The 20,778-nt window shown below is 43.8% G+C and overlaps 1 protein-coding gene across 4 annotated transcripts; it reads left to right on the forward strand.

Moving 5' to 3' along the window:
- Positions 1 to 203: 203 nt before the first annotated feature.
- LOC110522308 (G patch domain-containing protein 2) lies at positions 204 to 17,808 on the forward strand. Of its 4 annotated transcripts, none has more exons than XM_021600609.3 (10): positions 204 to 620; positions 1,809 to 2,052; positions 2,443 to 2,990; positions 3,244 to 3,308; positions 5,148 to 5,324; positions 5,579 to 5,702; positions 5,836 to 5,875; positions 6,032 to 6,096; positions 6,237 to 6,325; positions 15,311 to 17,808. In XM_021600609.3, the coding sequence occupies exons 1-10, from the start codon at positions 571 to 573 to the stop codon at positions 15,478 to 15,480; spliced, it is 1,572 nt and encodes a 523-aa protein (XP_021456284.1). In that variant the 5' UTR covers positions 204 to 570; the 3' UTR covers positions 15,481 to 17,808. The 4 variants fall into 4 exon arrangements, with proteins under 4 accessions (XP_021456284.1, XP_090089057.1, XP_090089058.1 ...); XM_090232931.1 differs by having other exon boundaries at positions 205 to 620; positions 5,836 to 5,923; XM_090232932.1 differs by having other exon boundaries at positions 205 to 620; positions 2,443 to 2,987; positions 5,836 to 5,923.
- The last annotated feature ends 2,970 nt before the right edge of the window (positions 17,809 to 20,778 follow it).

The following is a 20,778-nucleotide window of genomic DNA, read 5'->3' on the forward strand; positions in this document are numbered from 1 at the left end:
TATATACAAATTAACGTGATGTTTGAGGCTCTCACTGATCGTACAATGTAGACACACAATTTCAGTTCGAGTGTAATATGGGAGTTGGAGACATTATTTTGATATTTATAAACAATGGCAACACTGCCATGTTGATCTGAGCTTTTGGAAAACCCTATTAGTGTCCGCAGATGCACCACAGTCGGTTGCGTCAGCATTACCACTGAAAACGCACCCATTGAGAGGAGCAAAATGCAACACTTCGGAATCTGTGCATCATCGCGTGGCTTTTCGTCACCGTAGCCAGGGCACCAAAACAGCAGAGAAGTTGAGCCTTGAGTTTCCACGCGTTTAGTTGCGGAAATTGACCCACTGCGGTTAATTTTCTGAATCATATAATCTACCAAAATTAGTGACACCAGTACAGTAGGTGGCAGTAATGCGCAATTAACGTTGATACTTGTTAGCCAACCACACCACAGAATGAATTGTGTTGCCTGCTTTCGCATATGTCCTAGCAAGCTTTATTAGCTAGCATTAGAAGACTCCCCTTTGTTTTTGGTTAAAAGTAACCGGCTTTGAGGGGCTTTAATGTTCCGTGAAGCTCATTTAAAGACCATCGGTAAAGCGGGAACCAGCTGGTAAGTGATGTTAATTCATGGCTAGCATAGCACCCCTGCCTAACGTATTTCGATGAAACGACAGTGCCAACGTTAATCGGTTAACGTTACCTAGCTAAAGATCAGATGTTGACATTGTCAGCTAAATGGATCACTAACGTCTGACTGCCCAAATTGCGTTCTCGGTCTAGATTTAGCTAATCAAAGTTAATTAGCTTTTCTTTTGCGACTTAGCTAGTATTGTTGGCTAACGCGTTAGCTTTTAAAATGAGGCCAGATCTCCATGGATTGTGCCTGGGCCGTCTAGCACAAGTCTTGCATGCAAGTTTAGCTAATAGCTAGCTGGCACATACACGGGAACACCTTCCATTACAGATCATAAGATGCCAGGGGCGTATTAATTACGCCTTGTAACGAAAGTTAAGTATCAGAGCAAACGGGACGAGGCAACAACATGAATTTACCCAATAGAAACTGGTTTTCGTTACGAAAGATTATGCTGCACAATGAATACAGCCCTGGTCTCGTGGGACAGTTTCACATTGACACTTAATAGGATACACACTAGGCTGTACACAAAAAAAGTGGAACCAGGAGGTTGACTGGTTTAGAGTTCAGAATGCCACATTGACAATTTAATGCAGATTAAGCAATAATCCAGATAGTAGGGTTGTATTGAACACAGGCAGGAGCACATGGGGAAGGGTTGCAGGATAATATAGTTTACTAGGGAAAAACAAGAGGGAGGTAACACGTTAACATACAAGCATGACAGACAAGTGCAAAAAGCAGAATAAACTGAAGTGTATCAAACAAACTGAGGATCTTACATACTGGACTGGCAGGAAATTGTACAAAATATGGCAGCAGCATATACACTTTGACAAACTCAAAGGATCTTAATGTTAACACATTTACAAATGTGTGCCAATAATGGAAAGTACAGCCACACACACCATGGAAGAAAAAAAATAGGATGTCCACCTCATACATTCACCAACAGGAATAAGCAAGTTTGGAGGGAACACTATTGCTTAAATAGACATGGGTGCTAATGAGCAGAGTGGAGACAGTTGTGGTGGAGCGTGGCCAGGGGGGAAAGGTGTGGCAAGAGGTTATGGATGAGGACATGAGCCATCACAACACACACACAAATTAAAATCTTCACTGTTTGTTACACACTCATACCTCCTTTCTCTCCTTCCCCAGGCACTTTAGCCGGGCGATGGACGAGCTGGTCCATGACCTGGTGTCGGCGCTGGAGGAGAGCTCGGAGCAGGCGGCACGGGGGGGCTTCGGGGATGGGGGGGACCACGCGCTGGCCGTAGGCTGCCTGCTGAAGAGACAGGCCCGGAAACGTCGTGGGAGGAAGCGACGCTCTGACAACCCCCACCCACCCTGGGAGACTGGCCACCTCAGTGAGGGATCTGAGTCCAGCCTGGATGAACACAAGGTGGGGAGGTGGTCTCGAGTAGGCCCTTAATGAAATGGTATTGTTGTTATTGTAAAGGAATAGTTCCTTTGGCAACTGCTTTTTTTCCCCCAGGAAAGTACAGTAAGCAGATTCCTTAAGATAACAGATACTGTCCATTTCACTGTCTAAGCTAGGTAGCCTAGTGGTTAAGAGCATTGGGCCAGTAAATGAAAGGTTGCTGGTTCAAATCCCGAGCCAACTAAGTGAAAATAATCTGTTGATGTGCCCTTGAGCAAGGCACTTAACCCTAATGTAAGTCGTTCTGGATAAGAGTGTATGTAAAATGTTTGACTTTCTGAACGTCTCTTTGGCTAACCGTTTTTGTCTTTCCTCTTGCTCTCCTTCTCTTCCTCGCTCATTTCCTCTCAGGACTACCGCACCACCACAGGCGGCATTGCCAGCAGCAACAGCCACGCCCGTGATAACAGCGACTCTGATGAGCAGCTGGGGTCCAAGCGCCGTACACCCCTGAACCCTGACACAGGGCGTGCCAAACGCCCCATCTGGCAGGAGGATCTAGGAGGAGTTCCGGGTGCAGAGGGGTCCCGTAGTTTGAGGCGACGGCGCAAGGTCAAACGCATGGCCGTGGACCCCCCTCTGGAGCCGGTGACCTCCAGTAGCAACACCCCCATGCTAGGGCCCCCACCCGTCCCCAAGCCCCACGCAGGGTGCAGGATCCCTGGGGTGAGCGTGGCTGAGGGCAGGGCGGGGATGGAGCTCGTTGGTGGTGGTGGGGTTGGAAGAGGGAAAAGCAGGATAAAGAAGAGGAAAATGGCTGCCCACAGGCTGGGGCTGGAGGCAACTGATGAAGGGGTGGTGGTGGAGAGTGAGGACGCCATTATGGGGCAGGCAGGGCCCAAGGACAAGATGGAGTTTGAGGAGCAGAAGGGCTCGGACGAGGACATGAGTGACAGGTGGTTAGTGTTTCTCTTGTCTGCTGTGTTTCCCTGCTCCTCGGTATAGGCCTATACGTTCACAGGTATGCTCACCTGGTTGGAAAGCAGTATTTAGGAGACTTGTTTGCTAGGTTATTCTTCCCATAGCTTCATCTCCCTGAGAGTTTTCCTTGTATGATGGGCAATGGAAATTGATTTCAGATTGTTCTCTTCTTTTCCTATCACCTCACACCCCATATTTTCTAATTTCTCTCTCTCTTTCTCTCTCTGTTAGTGAGACCAGCAGTGTCAGCAACAGTAGCGATGGTGGACTGTACACCAATGACGAGGGGAGGCAAGGTAACCGTCTATTTTGCTGGCCACCAAATCTTGTTATTTACAGGAATGGCGGAGTACCATTTTTATTGTTACATGCTTCGTAAAAAAACAGGTCTAGACTAAAAGTGAAACGCTTACGGGTCCTTTTTCAACAATGCAGAGTTAAAGATAAAAATCTAAATAGTGACACAAGGAATAATTACACAGTGAATAACAATAATGAGTAAAAATAACATGCCTATATACCGGCAGTACCGAGTCGATGTGCAGTGGTACGAGATAATTGAGGTAGCTATGTACATATAGGTAGGGGTAAAGTGACTAGACAACAGGATAGATAATTGACAATGGCAACAGTATATGTGGTGAGTATGAAAGTGTGTGTGAGTGTGGCCTCAGTATGGTAGTATGCATGTGTGTTGTGTATGTATTGTGTGATGGGGGGTCAGTGTGAGTGTATGTGGGTAGTGTCCAGTGTGTGTGGGTAGTGTCCGGTGTGTGTGGGTAGTGTCCGGTGTGTGTGGGTAGTGTCCGGTGTGTGTGGGTAGTGTCCGGTGTGTGTGGGTAGTGTCCGGTGTGTGTGGGTAGTGTGTGTGGGTAGTGTCCAGTGTGTGTGCATAGAATTAGTGCAAACAAGGTTCAATGTAGGTAGTCTGGGTAGCCATTTGATTAGCTATTTATCAGCCTTGTTTAGCAGTCTTATGTATCAGGGGTAGAAGCTGTTCAGGGTCCTGTTGGTTCCAGACTTGGTACACTGGTACCGCTTGCCGTGGGTGGCTGGAGTCTTTGTTCTCTGATACCGCCTGGTATAGAGGAACTGGATCAAATAACACCTATTAATAACAGGTGTAGACTAACAGTGAAATGCTTACTTACGTGTCCCTTTCTACCTATGCAGAGTTAAAGATAGAAAGAAATAGAAAAGGGGGGCCATACTCATCACCCTCTGTAGCACCTTGCGGTCGGGTGCCTTGCGGTTTCCATACTAAGACGTGATGCAGCCAGTCAAGATGCTCTCAATGGTGCAGCTGTAGAACTTTGAGGATCTAAAGACACCACCTGGTTTACCACACCTTTGAACTTGAGATGGGTTAAATTCATGCCTATAACCTGTCACATGTGGCCTAATATAAAATGTACTTGTGAAGAAGTATTTTTTGCAGTGCAATGATAAACCAAGCGTACATTTTGTCTCGGGAACAGGAATGGAGAAATATGATTTTTTTCTTTCAGCATCTCTTGAGCGAATGCAAGTGGGATGGGTGGAGGCTGCGTGCAAATGTGCAATCCTTTGTGATTGACACTTTCATGAATGCAGACACTATTTCAATCACATAAAATTATGCATCCAAGACGAACTGAAATCTTATCCAAAACATCCAGATAATTTTCACAGCCTTAATTTCAACCTTTCCTTTGCAAATTTTGCTTGGGAAGAATCATTACCTTGTGTTAGAGCTTTTCTCCCTGATCCCTAAACATCTTGGTCTGTGAGAGAATCGGATGTGTCAACTAGATTATTAATGCATTAATTCTATCATTTATGACATTTATTCTTGTGAGTACCGATTTTTCTAGACCAAGTTATGCCATAAGAGAAGCTGCATGTATCTAATTATTTACAAGTTGACTAACAAATCGCCTTCCAAATGTCAGAAATTATAAGCAGAAACATATCCAAGTTAGGCTTTAACAAAATATTCAACACCTGCTGTCCCATGTCATTTATAGCAGTGTTATCAACAAGGATAAAAAATGTGTGTCTTGAAAAAGATTGTTCCAAAATCTGAGTAAATGTTTTGTATGAAAACTATTTTCCAAACCCTGACCGTTAACTTCTAACCTCTTCCCGTCTCCCAGCTGATGATGAGCAGAGTGACTGGTTCTATGAGGGGGACCCGGGGGGAGCGTGTGGGGTGGCGGGGGTGATTCCCTGGTGGGAGAGAGAGGCAGGGGAGGAACTGGACCTGGCTGACCCTGTCTTCAACAGCATCCTCACCGGATCCTTCCCCATCATGAGCCCCAGGGCACAGAGAGGTAGCTGGACCCAGACCTGTCGGTTTGTTTGTTTGTATCTCTGAGCCCAGTACCATTTTGATTCCTGGTCCCCCACTTGTCTCTGTTTTTCTTTGCGCAATAGTAGAACGAGTTACCCAAAGTCTATTGTAACCTGTCATTTGGCCAGTAGGGGGCAGCTACTGCAAAGGGTTTGTCTTGTAGCCTCTACAGCTGCCATAGTGTTTCTCCCATTAGTATATGATATGTGCACTGTGCTGTCTCTGCTGTGGCAGGGTTCCAGGCCAGGCTGAGCTGGCTGCATGGTGGGCCCCAGGGCCACGATTCCCAGGGCAGCCCAGGACAGTCCTTCAACGAGCGGCTGGGACGACACCACCAGGACCCCCCCCACTCACACGAGTCAGTCTACCTTACAACCTGACTTGTAGAATACTTGTCTACACTTTGTTTCTTTTTTCCCTTATTCAGTTTTTTTCTATAATTGACTTGACTGTGTGCAAATAAACTAAACAAACCTATGTGTCGTCCACAGCCCGTGGTTTAGTCCGGGGTCTAGACGAGAACACGGACAAGTAAGGCATGCCTCTGTTAGTTCACCGCCTAGCTGCACTTTCAAAACAGTACCGACTGTTAAACAGTTGTGGCTGATAATGCCCAGATAGACGTATTTTACATTTTCTAATAGCTGTTAGTATATTCTCTCTGTCTCTCTCTCTCTCTCTCTCTAGATGCACTGGGACTCACGGACAGACAGAGGGCATCGGAGGAGCTGCTCAGTGAAAACAGCCAGCAGGTACATTAGGAATAATCCAATCAACAAATTATCTCACAAATTATACAGTGGTTCCATCCACAACGGTACATTGTTTCTAGGATGTTGCCAACACATGGATGCTAATGAATGATTCCTATGTTCTGGTTGTGGTTCTACAGACAGACGAGTGGTCACCTTGGGTCTCTGTGTACGGGGGAAGTCAAGAGGAGACGCAAAGCAGCACCCCTTGGCTTACCTCCACCCACAGGTAAACTCTTTCTGACACACACTACTGCACTCACTCACTTACACACACACACACACACAACCCTGGTCATTAACCAGCTTTAGCTCTTGGCCCCTTCACCCTTCCTCCCTAACTTGGGCTGGACACCAGTCAGCTGGCAGGCTCTGCAGTCAGAGAGATACCAGATGAACCCTAAGCCAATCACGGCTGTGTGTCACAGAACGTTCCTGCTCCCCTTCACCTCTGTTAGTGTTTTTTAGGGGAGTGGAACATGTTAATACCAGGAAAGGGAATGAGACTGGGGATATAAAGGGTTAATACGTCTTGGTCAGGTGCCCATCTTGGTTCTAGGAAGAGGAAATAAAGGAGTGTATACCAATGGCTACAACTTGAAGTCATGCAACAGGAGTCTGCTCTATTGCCCACACCTGTCATTGTTACAGGGCCTTCAGAAAGTGTTCATACCCCTGGACTTATTCCACATTTGTTGCGTTACAGCCAGAATTCAAAATGGATTATAGATTTTTTTTCTCCCTCAATCTACACACAATAACCCATAATGACAAAGTGAAAACATGTTTTTAGAAAATGTTGCTAATTTATTGAAAATGAAATACAGAAATCTCATTTACATAAGTATTCACACCCCTGAGTCGATACTTTGTAAAAGCACCTTTGGCGGTGATTGCAGCTTTGAGTCGTCTTGGGTATGTCTGTATCAGCTTCTCACATCTGAATTTGGGGATTTTCTCCCATTCTTCCTTACAGATTTTCTCAAGCTTTGTTAAGTTAGATGGGGAGCAGCGGTCAACAGCAATCTTCAAGTCTTTCTACTCTGGGTTTTGACTAGGCCACTCAACGACTTTCACATTCTTGTTCTGAAGCCATTCCAGTGTTGCTTTGGCTGTTTGCTTGGGGTCATGGTCCTGTCGAAACATAAATCTTCGCCCCAGTCTAAGGTAATTTGCGTTCTGAATCAGATTGTCATCAAGGATTTGCCTGTATTTGGCTGCATTCATTGTTCCCTCTATCCTTACCAGTCTCCCAGTCCCTACCACTGAAAAGTATCCCCATAGCATGATGCTGCCACCACCATGCTTCACAATAGGGATGGCGTTAGACTTGTGATGAGCTGTGCCTGGTTTTCTCCATTCAGGACACAGAATCTAATTTGTCTCATCAGACTACAGAATCTTTTGCGTTATGATCTCTGAGTCTTTCATGTGCCTTCTTGCAAACTCCAGGTGTGCTTTCATGTGCCTTTTTCTTAGGCGTGACTTCTGTCTAGCCACTCTCCCATAAAGCCCAGATTGGTGAAGGTGCTGTAGAGACTGTTGTCCTTCTGGCAGGTTCTCCCATCTCGGCTAAGGAACTCTGTAGTTTTGGTGGTCGTTAGGTTCTTGGTCACCTTCCTGACCAAGGTCCTTGTTGCCGATTGCTCAGTTTGGTCAGACGGCCAGCTCTAGCCAGAGTCTGGGTAGTTCCATATTATTTAAATTTCCCAATGATAGACACTTTTAACACTCTAGAAATTATTGTACAGCATTCCCCAGATATATGCCTCATCACAATTCTATTTTGGAGATCTACGGACAGTTCCTTGGACTTCATGTTATAGTTTCTGCTCTGACATGCACTTCTTCTATGGTATATTGGTGATCACACAATGTAATGTGCATCCCCCTACCTACTATGCAGGATGGAAACAGGATTCCTCCCAAAAAACATCCCCCCCCCACCCCCCCCCAAAAAAAAAGTAAAACAACTTTTCTGTTAAAAATAATTAAAACAGATTTGATCCCAACACAGGCTCAAGGGGAACCTGGGAAGGTGGGTCTTCCAACACCAGTACCCCTTGCAAGTCCCAAAAACAGTCCCAAAAACATTTCTGCTATAGGCACAATCATGTCTAGTTTCTTTGACTTCTTTGAGGCTTGTGCTGTACAATTTGACTGGCAGTGAATGCAACAAAATCCACCTTTAACACACAGGGTATATTATGTCTGGCAGTAAACATTGACTACAGGCTGAGTTGTATCCACTACCATCTCTTCACTAGCACCACTTGTTTTCTCAATTATTTTAATTGCCTCCATTGTAGATTCAATTGATTAACTTTAGCCACCTCAATTTCCTTCACCCTTACAGGGCACTCCAGGAACACAAGATCATGATCCCCACCACAATTGCAACACTGTTATCCGTTTACACACCTTTCTTCGGTATACTCTGTTCGTCTGCACACACTTGAAACATGGCCAAATCCTTTACAATTCTTACACTACAGTGGTTTGGCGACGGAAGCTCTTACGGCATAGCTTCAATAACCAAGCTTCACATGCGTAGGTATTTGCTCTTTATCAAAAAAACAGGGCCTACAGACTTTATTTTTTTTTAAAAAGGGCCTACAGACATTCACCCAGCGGGTCAGACACTGGGCACCAACCACACTAGGAATTCTCTTCAGTTATTCAACTTGAACATCTGTCGTCACCCCTGAGATGACTCCTTTGACTGGTGCTCTACTCCGAAGTTCAAAACACAACACTTCTGTTGTCTGGATTCTTTTGAAGCCCACTGCAATCTTCTTCTGCTCTTCAGAAAAACTATTAATCAAAATTACACCACTCCTGGTCACTCTGACAGACTCACCATTTGACACCTCAATCGGGTTTCCCACAAACGCATCCTTACTCAACAAACGCATCCTTACTCAACAAACGCATCCTTACTCAACAAACGCATCCTTACTCAACAAATGCATCCTTACTCAACAAACGCATCCTTACTCAACAAACGCATCCTTACTCAACAAACGCATCCTTACTCAACAAAACGCATCCTTACTCAACAAAACGCATCCTTACTCAACAAAACGCATCCTTACTCAACAAACGCATCCTTACTCAACAAACGCATCCTTACTCAACAAACGCATCCTTACTCCACAAACGCATCCTTACTCCACAAACGCGTATAGATGTGAACAGATGGTGAGATTTTATTTATTTAATCCAATTTGAATTCAGGCTATAACACAACAAAATGTGGACTTAGTACTTTCTGAAGACACTGTGCGTAAAGGTCAAGGAAAAAGAAGAGACAAGATGTATTTTGTGACACAATCATTGTAGAGCAGGCCTCAGCTGGTTCATTGGGTTAGAGGTAGAGTTCAGGGGTTAAATACTGTAGCTTTTTCAGCCCATTGAGCCTAATCAATAAGCCTTCATCAAGATCATCTGCTCTACTCTTCTCTCGCTCTTCCGGTCTCCTTCAAGTTCTCTCTTTCCCTCTCCTCTTATGTCTCCCTTTAACATACTTTTGCATCCCGCCAACTTTTTTCCATCCAAAGCCTAAATGTTTATTTCCACGAACCGATCTAGTCATGATTGCGGTAAAGTTCTGCCCGCGGCTTAGTATGAAATGTAGCCGTAATGCTGAGGCGGCATTGGCACGCACTACGCTCTTAAGCTTTTGATGGCTGCTAGGCAGCACCAGTTACTACTAGGCTGTTACCATCCTTCTGGCAGTTCTAAACATTGTGAGGCATGTCACTTCACCCATCTCTTCACATAGCCCTTAGCACTGTTTTCTTAACCACAACTGGATGGAATATTGAATAGAGTAGGCTAATGTATTTGAAGGCAAAGAATTGTTGCTTACTGAAACTCCCAAAGTCATCCTATTGTTATAATAGCCTAACTGCGTTTGGTCAACTATTTCAGCACCGTTTATCAGCACTAATCAGAAGAATTTGCCTGCATGTTATGTAGTTTAACAAGTGGATTATTTTACTCTTCACTCGCAATCGTTCAGTAGCCTAGGCCTACTCTTATGGAATCCATGTCATGCCGAATGTATTCACAAATATAAATCACCAATCCACAAATGTAAATCGCTATCCACAAACAAACACCTTTTGATCTGTATTTGTAAATCGATGTATTGCATTAATCTTTTTATAACTGCAGATATGCAGGTCATATGCAATATAATGCAATATATTGAATTACAAATACAAATCAAAATGTGTTTGTGGATAGTGAATTGCATTTGTGGATTGGGGATTGTAGTGAATACTCAGGGAGAAAAAGGTGTAGATTCACGCGCAGAGCGCGGCAGGTGTTTATTTCACCTTCGCAGAAGGCAGGAATCATGGTCGCAGGCAATGGTCATACACAGGTTGGGAAACAGGCAGGTAAATAAAAACTAGGACTGAAGGCTATAACTGGTTCTCACAAACAAGCTAGAAAAAGGCTGAGTAAAGTCAAAAAGAACAATACCTCACAAAGGCACAAACAGAATGAACTGAACTAAATAAGGAGCTGATGAGACCAGGTGAGTAACTAACGCAGGTGAAATCAATGAACAAAAATGAAAGACAGGGCTACGTTCAAGAACACAAAGAAACAGGGCTACGTTCAAGAACACAAGGTTTAGAAAATAAATACAGAACCTTACAGTGATTTACATTTGTGGATTGGGGATTTACCTTTGTGAATACATTTGGCATGATATGGATCCCATATACTCCTGACCAAAAGCCGGTGACATGTCTTAATCGATCAATGTGATTTTGTTTCAGTGAATCTCCGTCTGCATATTTGGTTTATTCACTGGCTGGGCAAATAAGTGGAGGTGGCAGCTCGTCTATTCGTTTCCTCATCTATCATATTGATCAGAAAACATTTAGCATGCAATAATGTAGTCTAATTCAAATGTAGGCTTATTATTTGGCTTAATTGCCTAAAGGCAACTCCAAAAGCCCGTGGAGGTTGTGAAATATGTACACACGACTTGCATTCTTTAAAGAATATAAATATGCTATTATTTTCTATAGTTATCCTGTTGAATATACTCTCAATGTAAGACCCTACACCTGTTCCATAACGAAGCGGAGTGAGGGTAGGAAAGAGATGAAACGTGGATTTTCAAAAAGCATGGGCTTGGGCTCTGTTTTGAAATATCAGGTTTTTAGAAATGTTTGCACATTTATTAAACAAAAATACCTTATTTACATAAGTATTCAGACCCTTTGCTATGAGACTTTAAATTGAGCTCAGGTGCATCCTGTTTCCATTGATCATCCTTGAGATGTTTCAACAACTTGATTGGAGTCCACCTGTGGTAAATTCAATTGATTGGACATGATTTGGAAAGGCACACACCTGTCTATATGAGTGCATGTCAGAGCAAAAACCAAGCCATGAGGTTGAAGGAATTGTCCGTAGGGCTCTGAGACAGGATTGTCTCGAGGCACAGATCTGGGGAAGGGTAGCAAAACATTTTTTTGACAGCATTGAAGGTCCCCAAGAACACCGTGGCCTCCATCATTCTTAAATGGAAGAAGTCTGGAAACACCAAGACTCTTCCTAGAGTCTTGGTGTCAAACTGAGCCGAAGGTCACTCTGACAGAGCTCCAGGGTTCCTCTGCGGAGATGGAAGAACCTTACAGAAGGACAACAATCTCTGCAGCACTCCACCAATCAGGCCTTTATGGTAGAGTAGCCAAACAGAAGCCACTGCCCAGTAGGGCAGGGACTGGGAGACTAGTCAGGATCGAGGGGGAATATGAGCAGAGCGAAGTACAGAGAGATCCTGGATGAAAACCTGCCCCAGAGCACTCAGGACCTCAGAGCCCGGGGTGAAGGTTCACCTTCCAACAGGACAACGACCCTAAGCACACAGCCAAGACAGAGTGGCTTCGGGAGAAAACTCTGAAGTTCCTTGTGGCCCAGCCAGAGCCCGGACTTGAACCCGATCTAACATCTTTGGAGAGACCTGAAAATAGCTGTGCAGCGACTCTCCCCATCCAACCTGACAGAGCTCGAGAGGATCTGCAGAGAAGACTGTGAGAAACTCCCCAAATACAGTTGTGCCAAGCTTGTAGCATCATACCCCAAAATACTTGAGGCTGTAATCGTGGCCAAAGGTGCTTCAACAAAGTACTGAATACTTATGTAAAGTAGATTTTTCAGTTTCACATTTTTTATAAATGTCCAAAAATGACAACCTGTTTTTGCTTTGTCATTGTGTGTGTGTGTGTGTGTGTGTGTGTGTGGAATTGTGGTTTCCTAAATTTTTACAAACTAATTACAAATGAAAAGCTGAAATATATACAGTGCCTTGCGAAAGTATTCGGCCCCCTTGAACTTTGCGACCTTCTTGTCACATTTCAGGCTTCAAACATAAAGATATAAAACTGTATTTTTTTGTGAAGAATCAACAACAAGTGGGACACAATCATGACGTGGAACGACATTTATTGGATATTTCAAACTTTTTTTAACAAATCAAAAACTGAAAAATTGGGCGTGCAAAATTATTCAGCCCCCTTAAGTTAATACTTTGTAGCGCCACCTTTTGCTGCGATTACAGCTGTAAGTCGCTTGGGGTATGTCTCTATCAGTTTTGCACATCGAGAGACTGACATTTTTTCCCATTCCTCCTTGCAAAACAGCTCGAGCTCAGTGAGGTTGGATGGAGAGCATTTGTGAACAGCAGTTTTCAGTTCTTTCCACAGATTCTCGATTGGATTCAGGTCTGGACTTTGACTTGGCCATTCTAACACCTGGATATGTTTATTTTTTTAACCATTCCATTGTAGATTTTGCTTTATGTTTTGGATCGTTGTCTTGTTGGAAGACAAATCTCCGTCCCAGTCTCAGGTCTTTTGCAGACTCCATCAGGTTTTCTTCCAGAATGGTCCTGTATTTGGCTCCATCCATCTTCCCATCAATTTTAACCATCTTCCCTGTCCCTGCTGAAGAAAAGCAGGCCCAAACCATGATGCTGCCACCACCATGTTTGACAGTGGGGATGGTGTGTTCAGGGTGTTGCTTTTACGCCAAACATAACGTTTTGCATTGTTGCCAAAAAGTTATATTTTGGTTTCATCTGACCAGAGCATCTTCTTCCACATGTTTGGTGTGTCTCCCAGGTGGCTTGTGGCAAACTTTAAACAACACTTTTTATGGATATCTTTAAGAAATGGCTTTCTTCTTGCCACTCTTCCATAAAGGCCAGATTTGTGCAATATACGACTGATTGTTGTCCTATGGACAGAGTCTCCCACCTCAGCTGTAGATCTCTGCAGTTCATCCAGAGTGATCATGGGCCTCTTGGCTGCATCTCTGATCAGTCTTCTCCTTGTATGAGCTGAAAGTTTAGAGGGACGGCCAGGTCTTGGTAGATATGCAGTGGTCTGATACTCCTTCCATTTCAATATTATCGCTTGCACAGTGCTCCTTGGGATGTTTAAAGCTTGGGAAATCTGTGTGTATCCAAATCCGGCTTTAAACTTCTTCACAACAGTATCTCGGACCTGCCTGGTGTGTTCCTTGTTCTTCATGATGCTCTCTGCGCTTTTAACGGACCTCTGAGACTATCACAGTGCAGGTGCATTTATACGGAGACTTGATTACACACAGGTGGATTGTATTTATCATCATTAGTCATTTAGGTCAACATTGGATCATTCAGAGATCCTCACTGAACTTCTGGAGAGAGTTTGCTGCACTGAAAGTAAAGGGGCTGAATCATTTTGCACGCCCAATTTTTCAGTTTTTGATTTGTTAAAAAAGTTTGAAATATCCAATAAATGTCGTTCCCCTTCATGATTGTGTCCCACTTGTTGTGGATTCTTCACAAAAAAATACAGTTTTATATCTTTATGTTTGAAGCCTGAAATGTGGCAAAAGTTCGCAAAGTTCAAGGGGGCCGAATACTTTTGCAAGGCACTGTATATAGAGTGAATAAGTATTCAACCTCTTTGTTATGGACTCACTCTGCAGCAAGTGTTTAACATGATTTTTAAATTACTACCTCATCTCTGTACCCCACACATACAATTATCTGTATGGTTCCTCAGTCGAGCAGTGAATTTCAAACACAGATTCAACCACCAGGGAGGTTTTCCAATGCTTCACTAAGAAGGGCACCTATTGGTAGAGATGGAAAGAAATAGCAGACATTCAATATCTCTTTGAGAATGGTGAAGTTATTAATTACACTATGGATTGTGTATCAATACACCCAGTCACTACAAAGATACAGGCATCATTCGAAGAGGAAGGAAGCCGCTCAGGGATTTCAACATGAGACCAAGAGTGACTTTGAAAGAGTCACATAGTTTAATGGTTTAATCAACAACGTTGTAGTTGTTCCACAATACTAACCTAATTGACAGAGTAAAAAGAAGGAAGCCTGTACAGAATAAAATATTCCAAAACATGCATCCTGTTTGCAACAAGGCACTAAAGTAATTTCCCTGAATACAAAGTGTTATGTTTGGGGCAAATCCAATACAACACATTACTGAGTACCACTCTCCATATTTTCAAGCATAGTGGTGGCTGCATCATGTTATAGGTATGCTTGTAATCGTTAAGGACTGGGGGGTTTTTCAGGATAAAAAGAAACGTAATGGAGCTAAGCACAGGCAAAATCCTAGAGGAAAACCTACTTCAGTCTGCTTTCCCCCAGACACAGGGAGAGGAATAACCTGAAACACAAGGCCAAATCTACATTGGAGTTGATACCAAGATGCCCTTGGCCGAGTTACAGTTTTAACTTAAATCTACTTGAAAATATATATGACACAACCTGAAAATGGTTGTGTAGCAATGATCAACAACCAAGTTGACAGCGCTTGAATTATTTTAAAAAGAATAATGGGCAAATGTTGCACAATCCAGGTGTGGAAAGCTCATAGAGACTCACAGCTGTAATTGCTGCCAAAGGTGGTTCTACAAAGTATTGAGATATTTCTGTATTTAATTTTCAATACATTTGCAATAACGCAACAAAATGTGGAATAAGTCCAGGGGTATGAACACTTTCTGAAGGCACCCTATGTGGTCTATAAAGTCCATAAAGTCTCTGTAAAGTGTAATACTCTCCACATATGTCTCCCTCCACCTCTAACATGCTCTCTCCTTTTATGTCTCCATCTCCTCTTCTCTGTAGTAACTCTGTGTTCCTGTTCTTTTATGTCTCCTTCTCTAGGGGTGGTAGGTGAGAGTGCGGGGCCCATCCCAGAGACCAACATGGGGAACCGGATGCTGCAGAGTATGGGCTGGAGCCCTGGCATGGGCTTGGGTCCGGAGGGCAGGGGCATCACTGAGCCTGTTCGGGCCACACAGAGACCCAAGGGAGCGGGCCTGGGTTTTAACTGAGCCCCATGCTTTAGGCCCCAAACTGAACAGGCCAGGCCAGCAGGCCTCGATGGAGATGGACCCTACTGAGAGCAGGGAGGACGGTGGTCAACACTTCCTGGGAAAGAAGGACTGATAGAGCATCAGAGCTGGAAGAAGGAACAAATGCAAATGTTTTACTTAAAGGAGGACGAACATCCTATGATAGGGAAAGTCACAACCCTGGTTAGAGAGGAAGTGCATGGAGCGTTAGGGTTCCCATCAGGGCTCCTGAGTGGCGCAGCGGTCTAAGGCACTGCGTCACTACAGTCCCTGGTTCGAATCCAGGCTGTATCACATCCGGCCGTGATTGGGAGTCCCATAGGGCGGCGCACAATTGACCCAGCGTCATCCGGGTTTGACCGGGGTAGGCCGTCCTTGTAATTAAGAATTTGTTCTTAACCTACTTGCCTATTTAAATTAAGGTTAAATAAAATAAAAATATATTTTTTAAACTCAGATTTGTACTTGATGTCCAACATACCAGGGAAAAGAGAAGGAATGAAGAGAAGACAACCAGGCATTGTAGTTGGGTTTGATTGTGTGCAACTAGCCAGGCTATATAGTTGGACTGTGTACTACACACTAAAAGGCTCAGTTTCACAAGAATACAATTTCTCTTCAATCAATGTTCCATTTTCTGTAAGTATGGCAGAGCCAAATGGTTGTGTGATGTTGCACAGGATGACAAAAAATATATTTCAGGTTAAAATAATTGTAAGCATCAAAATCACTCATGGATGTTCATGTGGTTGAAGTTATAGTTTCTTTTAAATATTTGTTGCAATGCCACATTACATTGGCATTATTCCAAGGTAACTATAGTGGTATAACCTATGTAGCTAGTACTTACTCTGGTTAGTACAAAAAGGTGATGGCTGAAGTGGTAGCTAAGTAGTGCATGGTAATTAAATGTATACTACTTGTAGTTGCATTACATTAGTGTTATACCAGAGTAACTGGCAAATGTAAAAACAAAAAAAATAGGGTAAATGTAATATATATTACATTTAAACTATCATATGCTTTCTTTGGAATATTGGTCAGTTATGTTGGAATGTGTAGATGGTATGCCTGAGGGAAGAGTGTGGTAAATGATTCAGGAAATTAATCATGGTATGGTTGTAAAGTAGAATGTTCAATCCCTGAAGATTCCAGAATAGTGTCTATTTTATTAAAAAGAAGCCAAACAAAAGTCAAAAGTAATCAGGCTGTACTTGCTTTGTATGCATCACATGGAAATGCCTCCTTTCCAATAATGATTCACAGTGGTCGTGTCCAAAATCTGGCTTGCCCAATACTTAGTTAAATTGCATACTGTGTACTAATCGTACTACATCTGGTATTCCAAGTCGGGGTCGTGACCCCAATGCAATGGAGTCGCCAGATTTTCTTTGGGTTGAAGGGGCACAAGAAATGACTGTATGGGACAATGTATAACATTTTTGAGTAAATGTATTTATTGGTTCCTATTCATTTTGATGAGAAAGCTGGAAATGTAATGAGTTGAAGGTTGTTTGTTGATGTAAAAAATCGAAATGTACAGATTTTAAGGTTGTTTCATTAGATTTTGGGGTGGGAGGAGGTTTGCCAGAAATTCTGGAGAAAATAATGGTATCCCCGCTGAGAAAGTTTGAATACTACAATACCACTTTACTACATAGTATTTAGAACGTACTGTTTATTAAAATCAAATGCAGTAAGCAACATATCAGCTGTACTCGTCTCATCCTACTGAGAATGTGTCATCTAATACGCAATTACGTTGATTCCCGCCGTTTGGTCATTTTAGTACAGCGCGTCCTCAGCTGATTATCAGCTGTTGTCTAGCAAGACGATTCTCTTCCTCATGTGCAGCAAATTCTACTAGATGAAAAGACTAAATGAGTATGACATCATGGCATTTAAAGCATACTAAGGAAATACAAAGTCACACACTATAAAACCTTTTAAAAATTTGCATACCCAAAATGCCTACTATTTTGAACTATTACAGGTATTCGGACACAGGCAATGACGTTTTATGAAGCGAAGGGCATTACTTTACAGTCCTGTAGTTATTTTAGTCTCTGCCATTTACCTGGTAAATACCAACTGAAATAGGATGGCAAAATAAAGTGTTGGCAATGTAATGTGTGGAATAATCCCCTTGTATTATGAGCAGATGTGAGATCAATTTCTCTTACCACGGTCTGGTCTTTAACAATTATTAGCAGAACTGTGCAAAACTGTTTTACATGTCAGTTCAATCAGGAAGGAACAAAGTAAATGTGGTGATACTCTGAAACAATAAACACTGTTTAGAAGTAATATTCATGTTTGTTATTGTTTATATGGTTCACACAAACCTCAAGCAAAAAAAGAAAAAGTCCCTCAGAAAACATCAAAATACCAGTTTTCCAAAAACAGCTTCATAAATTGCATATCTTTATTGACATCTACACTTGCATCAAACACATGCTGACACAGAACCTCACTGAAACGTGATGCCATTGCCTCTCTCTTTCCCTCCCTCTCTCCCCCTCTCTGCAAGGCTGCTATAGCAATTCCCGTGTCTATGGGAATGCAGGAGAGCTGTGTCCTCTACTTCCTCTCTATCCTCTCCCCCTATCACACACACTCAGGACTCCCCTGTGAGTGGGGTAAGTGAACTCTGTGCTGCCTGGTCCGGAGTAGAGGAGAGAAAGGTCTGTGCTGCTGCTGCATCGCTGAGCCACAGAGAGGAGAGGAAGGAAGAGAGCTGGGTAGAGCTGAGGCATTTGTCCTTGAGACTGACTGACTGCAGCTGGCTGCAGTACTCTGGAGGAACCAGTGAGTAAGTACTGAGCAGGTGCAGGGGCTGGATGGGTTTTTAGGACATGGACGGGTTGTTGTGGGATATTTAGACTGGGGGCATTTAGAGGGTATTTGGATGTGTATCTACAGTGGGGTATTTTGACCAAGGCAGTTGGCTAGAGGGCATTTGGGCTCGATTTAAATGTGTGTGTGTGTGTTACCTTTGTCCAGGTGGTAGAGATCTGTCCTGTACTCCGGTATACCCACCGTACTGTTTTTTTTTATCAGCTTTCTGCTCTCCTCTCTCAAAACAGTGTGTCGCTACACATTTTGTTTTGAGAATAGCTATTAGAACATTCCTCAATCTTCCGCCTGCATTCTGAGGTCATGTTTGTCAGTGATATAATTTTTTCACTACATTTGTATTATTTTTCCCATCTCGCAAAGTAAACATTTCTTTACAGAGCTTTACTCCCTCCCTCCCTCCCTCTCTACCCCCCCCCCCCCCCCCCCCCTCTCTAGTGTTGACAGATCGATAGTTATACATCTATAATTGGAAGCCATCAGTTATGGCGGTCCTCCAAAGCCAGTCATTATCGTGTGTAATCTTGCAGAAAATTACATTTGGATTGGTGTTCCTGGCGTAGCTGAGACTCACTGGTCTGTGTTAGCCTGGCTAACTGGCTTCTGCTCAATCTATCCACCTTTATATGAGAGTTAGAGAGAGAGGGGTAGAGGGAGGGGGAGAGGGAGAGGGGGTAGAGGGAGCGGGAGAGGGAGAGGGGGGAGAGGTAGAGGGAGGGGGAGAGGGAGAGGAGGAGGGGGAGAGGGAGAGGGGGGAGAGGGAGAGGGAGGGGGAGGTAGAGGGCGGAGGGGAGGTAGGTAGAGGGCGGAGGGGAGGGAGGGTGAGTGAGGGGGGGAGGTAGAGGGAGGAGGGGAGTGAGGGGGAGAGGTAGCGGGAGGAGGGGAGGGAGGGAGAGGTAGAGGTCATAGAGATGGAGAGGGACAGGTATGTGAGAGGGAGGAGACGGAGGAGGGACAGGAGAGGAGATAAAAGAGACAGATGGAGAGTTATTGGAGAGTGAGGAGGCAGAGGGAGAACATGGGATAGAGAGAAAGAGAATGAGGGAAAGAAAGTGGAAAAAGGAGAGTGGGTAGCAGCTAGAGAGAGCGGAGGAACAGAAGCGAGGTGGGAGGAAGTATTAGGAAATTGGCTCCTATACACCAGGATTACACCAGCCAGACAGTTAGCTTTATCACCTGTGGAGAGAGACCTTAACTGTGGGGTGATAGGTCAGGTAATCTGACCTTTAGTGTGTGTGTGCACGTGCAGTGGTGTAGTGGAGGGTAAACGCAAGTAAACGCAAGTAAACAGAGTTTACCCACTTTTGGCTCAACAGTTTACCCAACTTTTCTGTGTACCACTACATCACTGTGTGTGTGTCAAAATCCAATTCAATTTTATTTGTCACACACACATGGTTAGCAGATGTTAATGTGAGTGTAGCGAAATGCTTGTGCTTCTAGTTCCGACAATGCAGTAATAACCAACGAGTAATCTAACCTAACAATTTCACAACAACTGCCTTATACACACAAGTGTAAAGGGATGAAGAATATGTACAGAAAGATATATGAATGAGTGATGGTACAAAACGGCATAGGCAAGATGCAGTAGATGGTATCGAGTACAGTATATACATTTGAGATGAGTAATGTAGGGTATGTAAACATTATATTAAGTGGCATTGTTTAAAGTGGCTAGTGATACATGTTTTACATAAATGTTTCCAATATTAAAGTGGCTGGAGTTGAGTCAGTATGTTGGCAGCAGCCACTCAATGTTAGTGGTGGCTGTTTAACAGTCTGATGGTTTTGAGATAGATCTGTTTTTCAGTCTCTCAGTCCCTGCTTTGATGCACCTGTACTGACCTCGCCTTCTGGATGATAGCGGGGTGAACAGGCAGTGGCTCGGGTGGTTGTTATCCTTGATGATCTTTTTGGCCTTCCTGTGACTTCGGGTGGTGTAGGTGTCCTGGAGGGCAGGTAGTTTGCCCCCGGTGATGCGTTGTACAGACCTCACTACCCTCTGGAGAGCCTTATGGTTGTGGGTGGAGCAGTTGCCATACCAGGCGGTGATACAGCCCGACAGGATGCTCTCGATTGTGCATCTGTAAAAGTTTGTCAGTGCTTTTGGTGACAAGCCAAATTTCTTCAGCCTCCTGAGGTTGAAGAGGCGCTGCTGCGCCTTCTTCACCACACTGTCTGTGTGGGTGGACCAATTCAGTTTGATGTGTACGCAGAGGAACTTAAAACCCACTACCCACTCCACTACTGTCCCGTCTATGTGGATAGGTGGGTGCTCCCTCTGCTGTATCCTGAAGTCCACGATCATCTCCTTTGTTTTCTTGACGTTATTTTCCAGACACCACACTCTGAGGGCCCTCAGCTCCTCCCTGTAGGCTGTCTTGTTGTTGTTGGTAATCAAGCCTACCACTGTAGTAT

Source organism: Oncorhynchus mykiss, chromosome 4 (assembly GCF_057628025.1).
Source record: "Oncorhynchus mykiss isolate SJ-2025 chromosome 4, ASM5762802v1, whole genome shotgun sequence".
In the NCBI taxonomy this organism is placed as follows: Eukaryota; Metazoa; Chordata; class Actinopteri; order Salmoniformes; family Salmonidae; genus Oncorhynchus; species Oncorhynchus mykiss.

What these genes read in the sequence shown, in the direction of transcription:
- LOC110522308 (XM_090232931.1), top strand. Translation starts at nt 571, where the DNA reads ATGTTCCGTGAAGCTCATTTAAAGACCATCGGTAAAGCGGGAACCAGC. An exon ending in CCAGCCTGGATGAACACAAG is followed by an intron (nt 2,053 to 2,442) that starts GTGGGGAGGTGG and finishes ATTTCCTCTCAG; the next exon opens with GACTACCGCACCACCACAGG. An exon ending in CAATGACGAGGGGAGGCAAG is followed by an intron (nt 3,309 to 5,147) that starts GTAACCGTCTAT and finishes CCCGTCTCCCAG; the next exon opens with CTGATGATGAGCAGAGTGAC.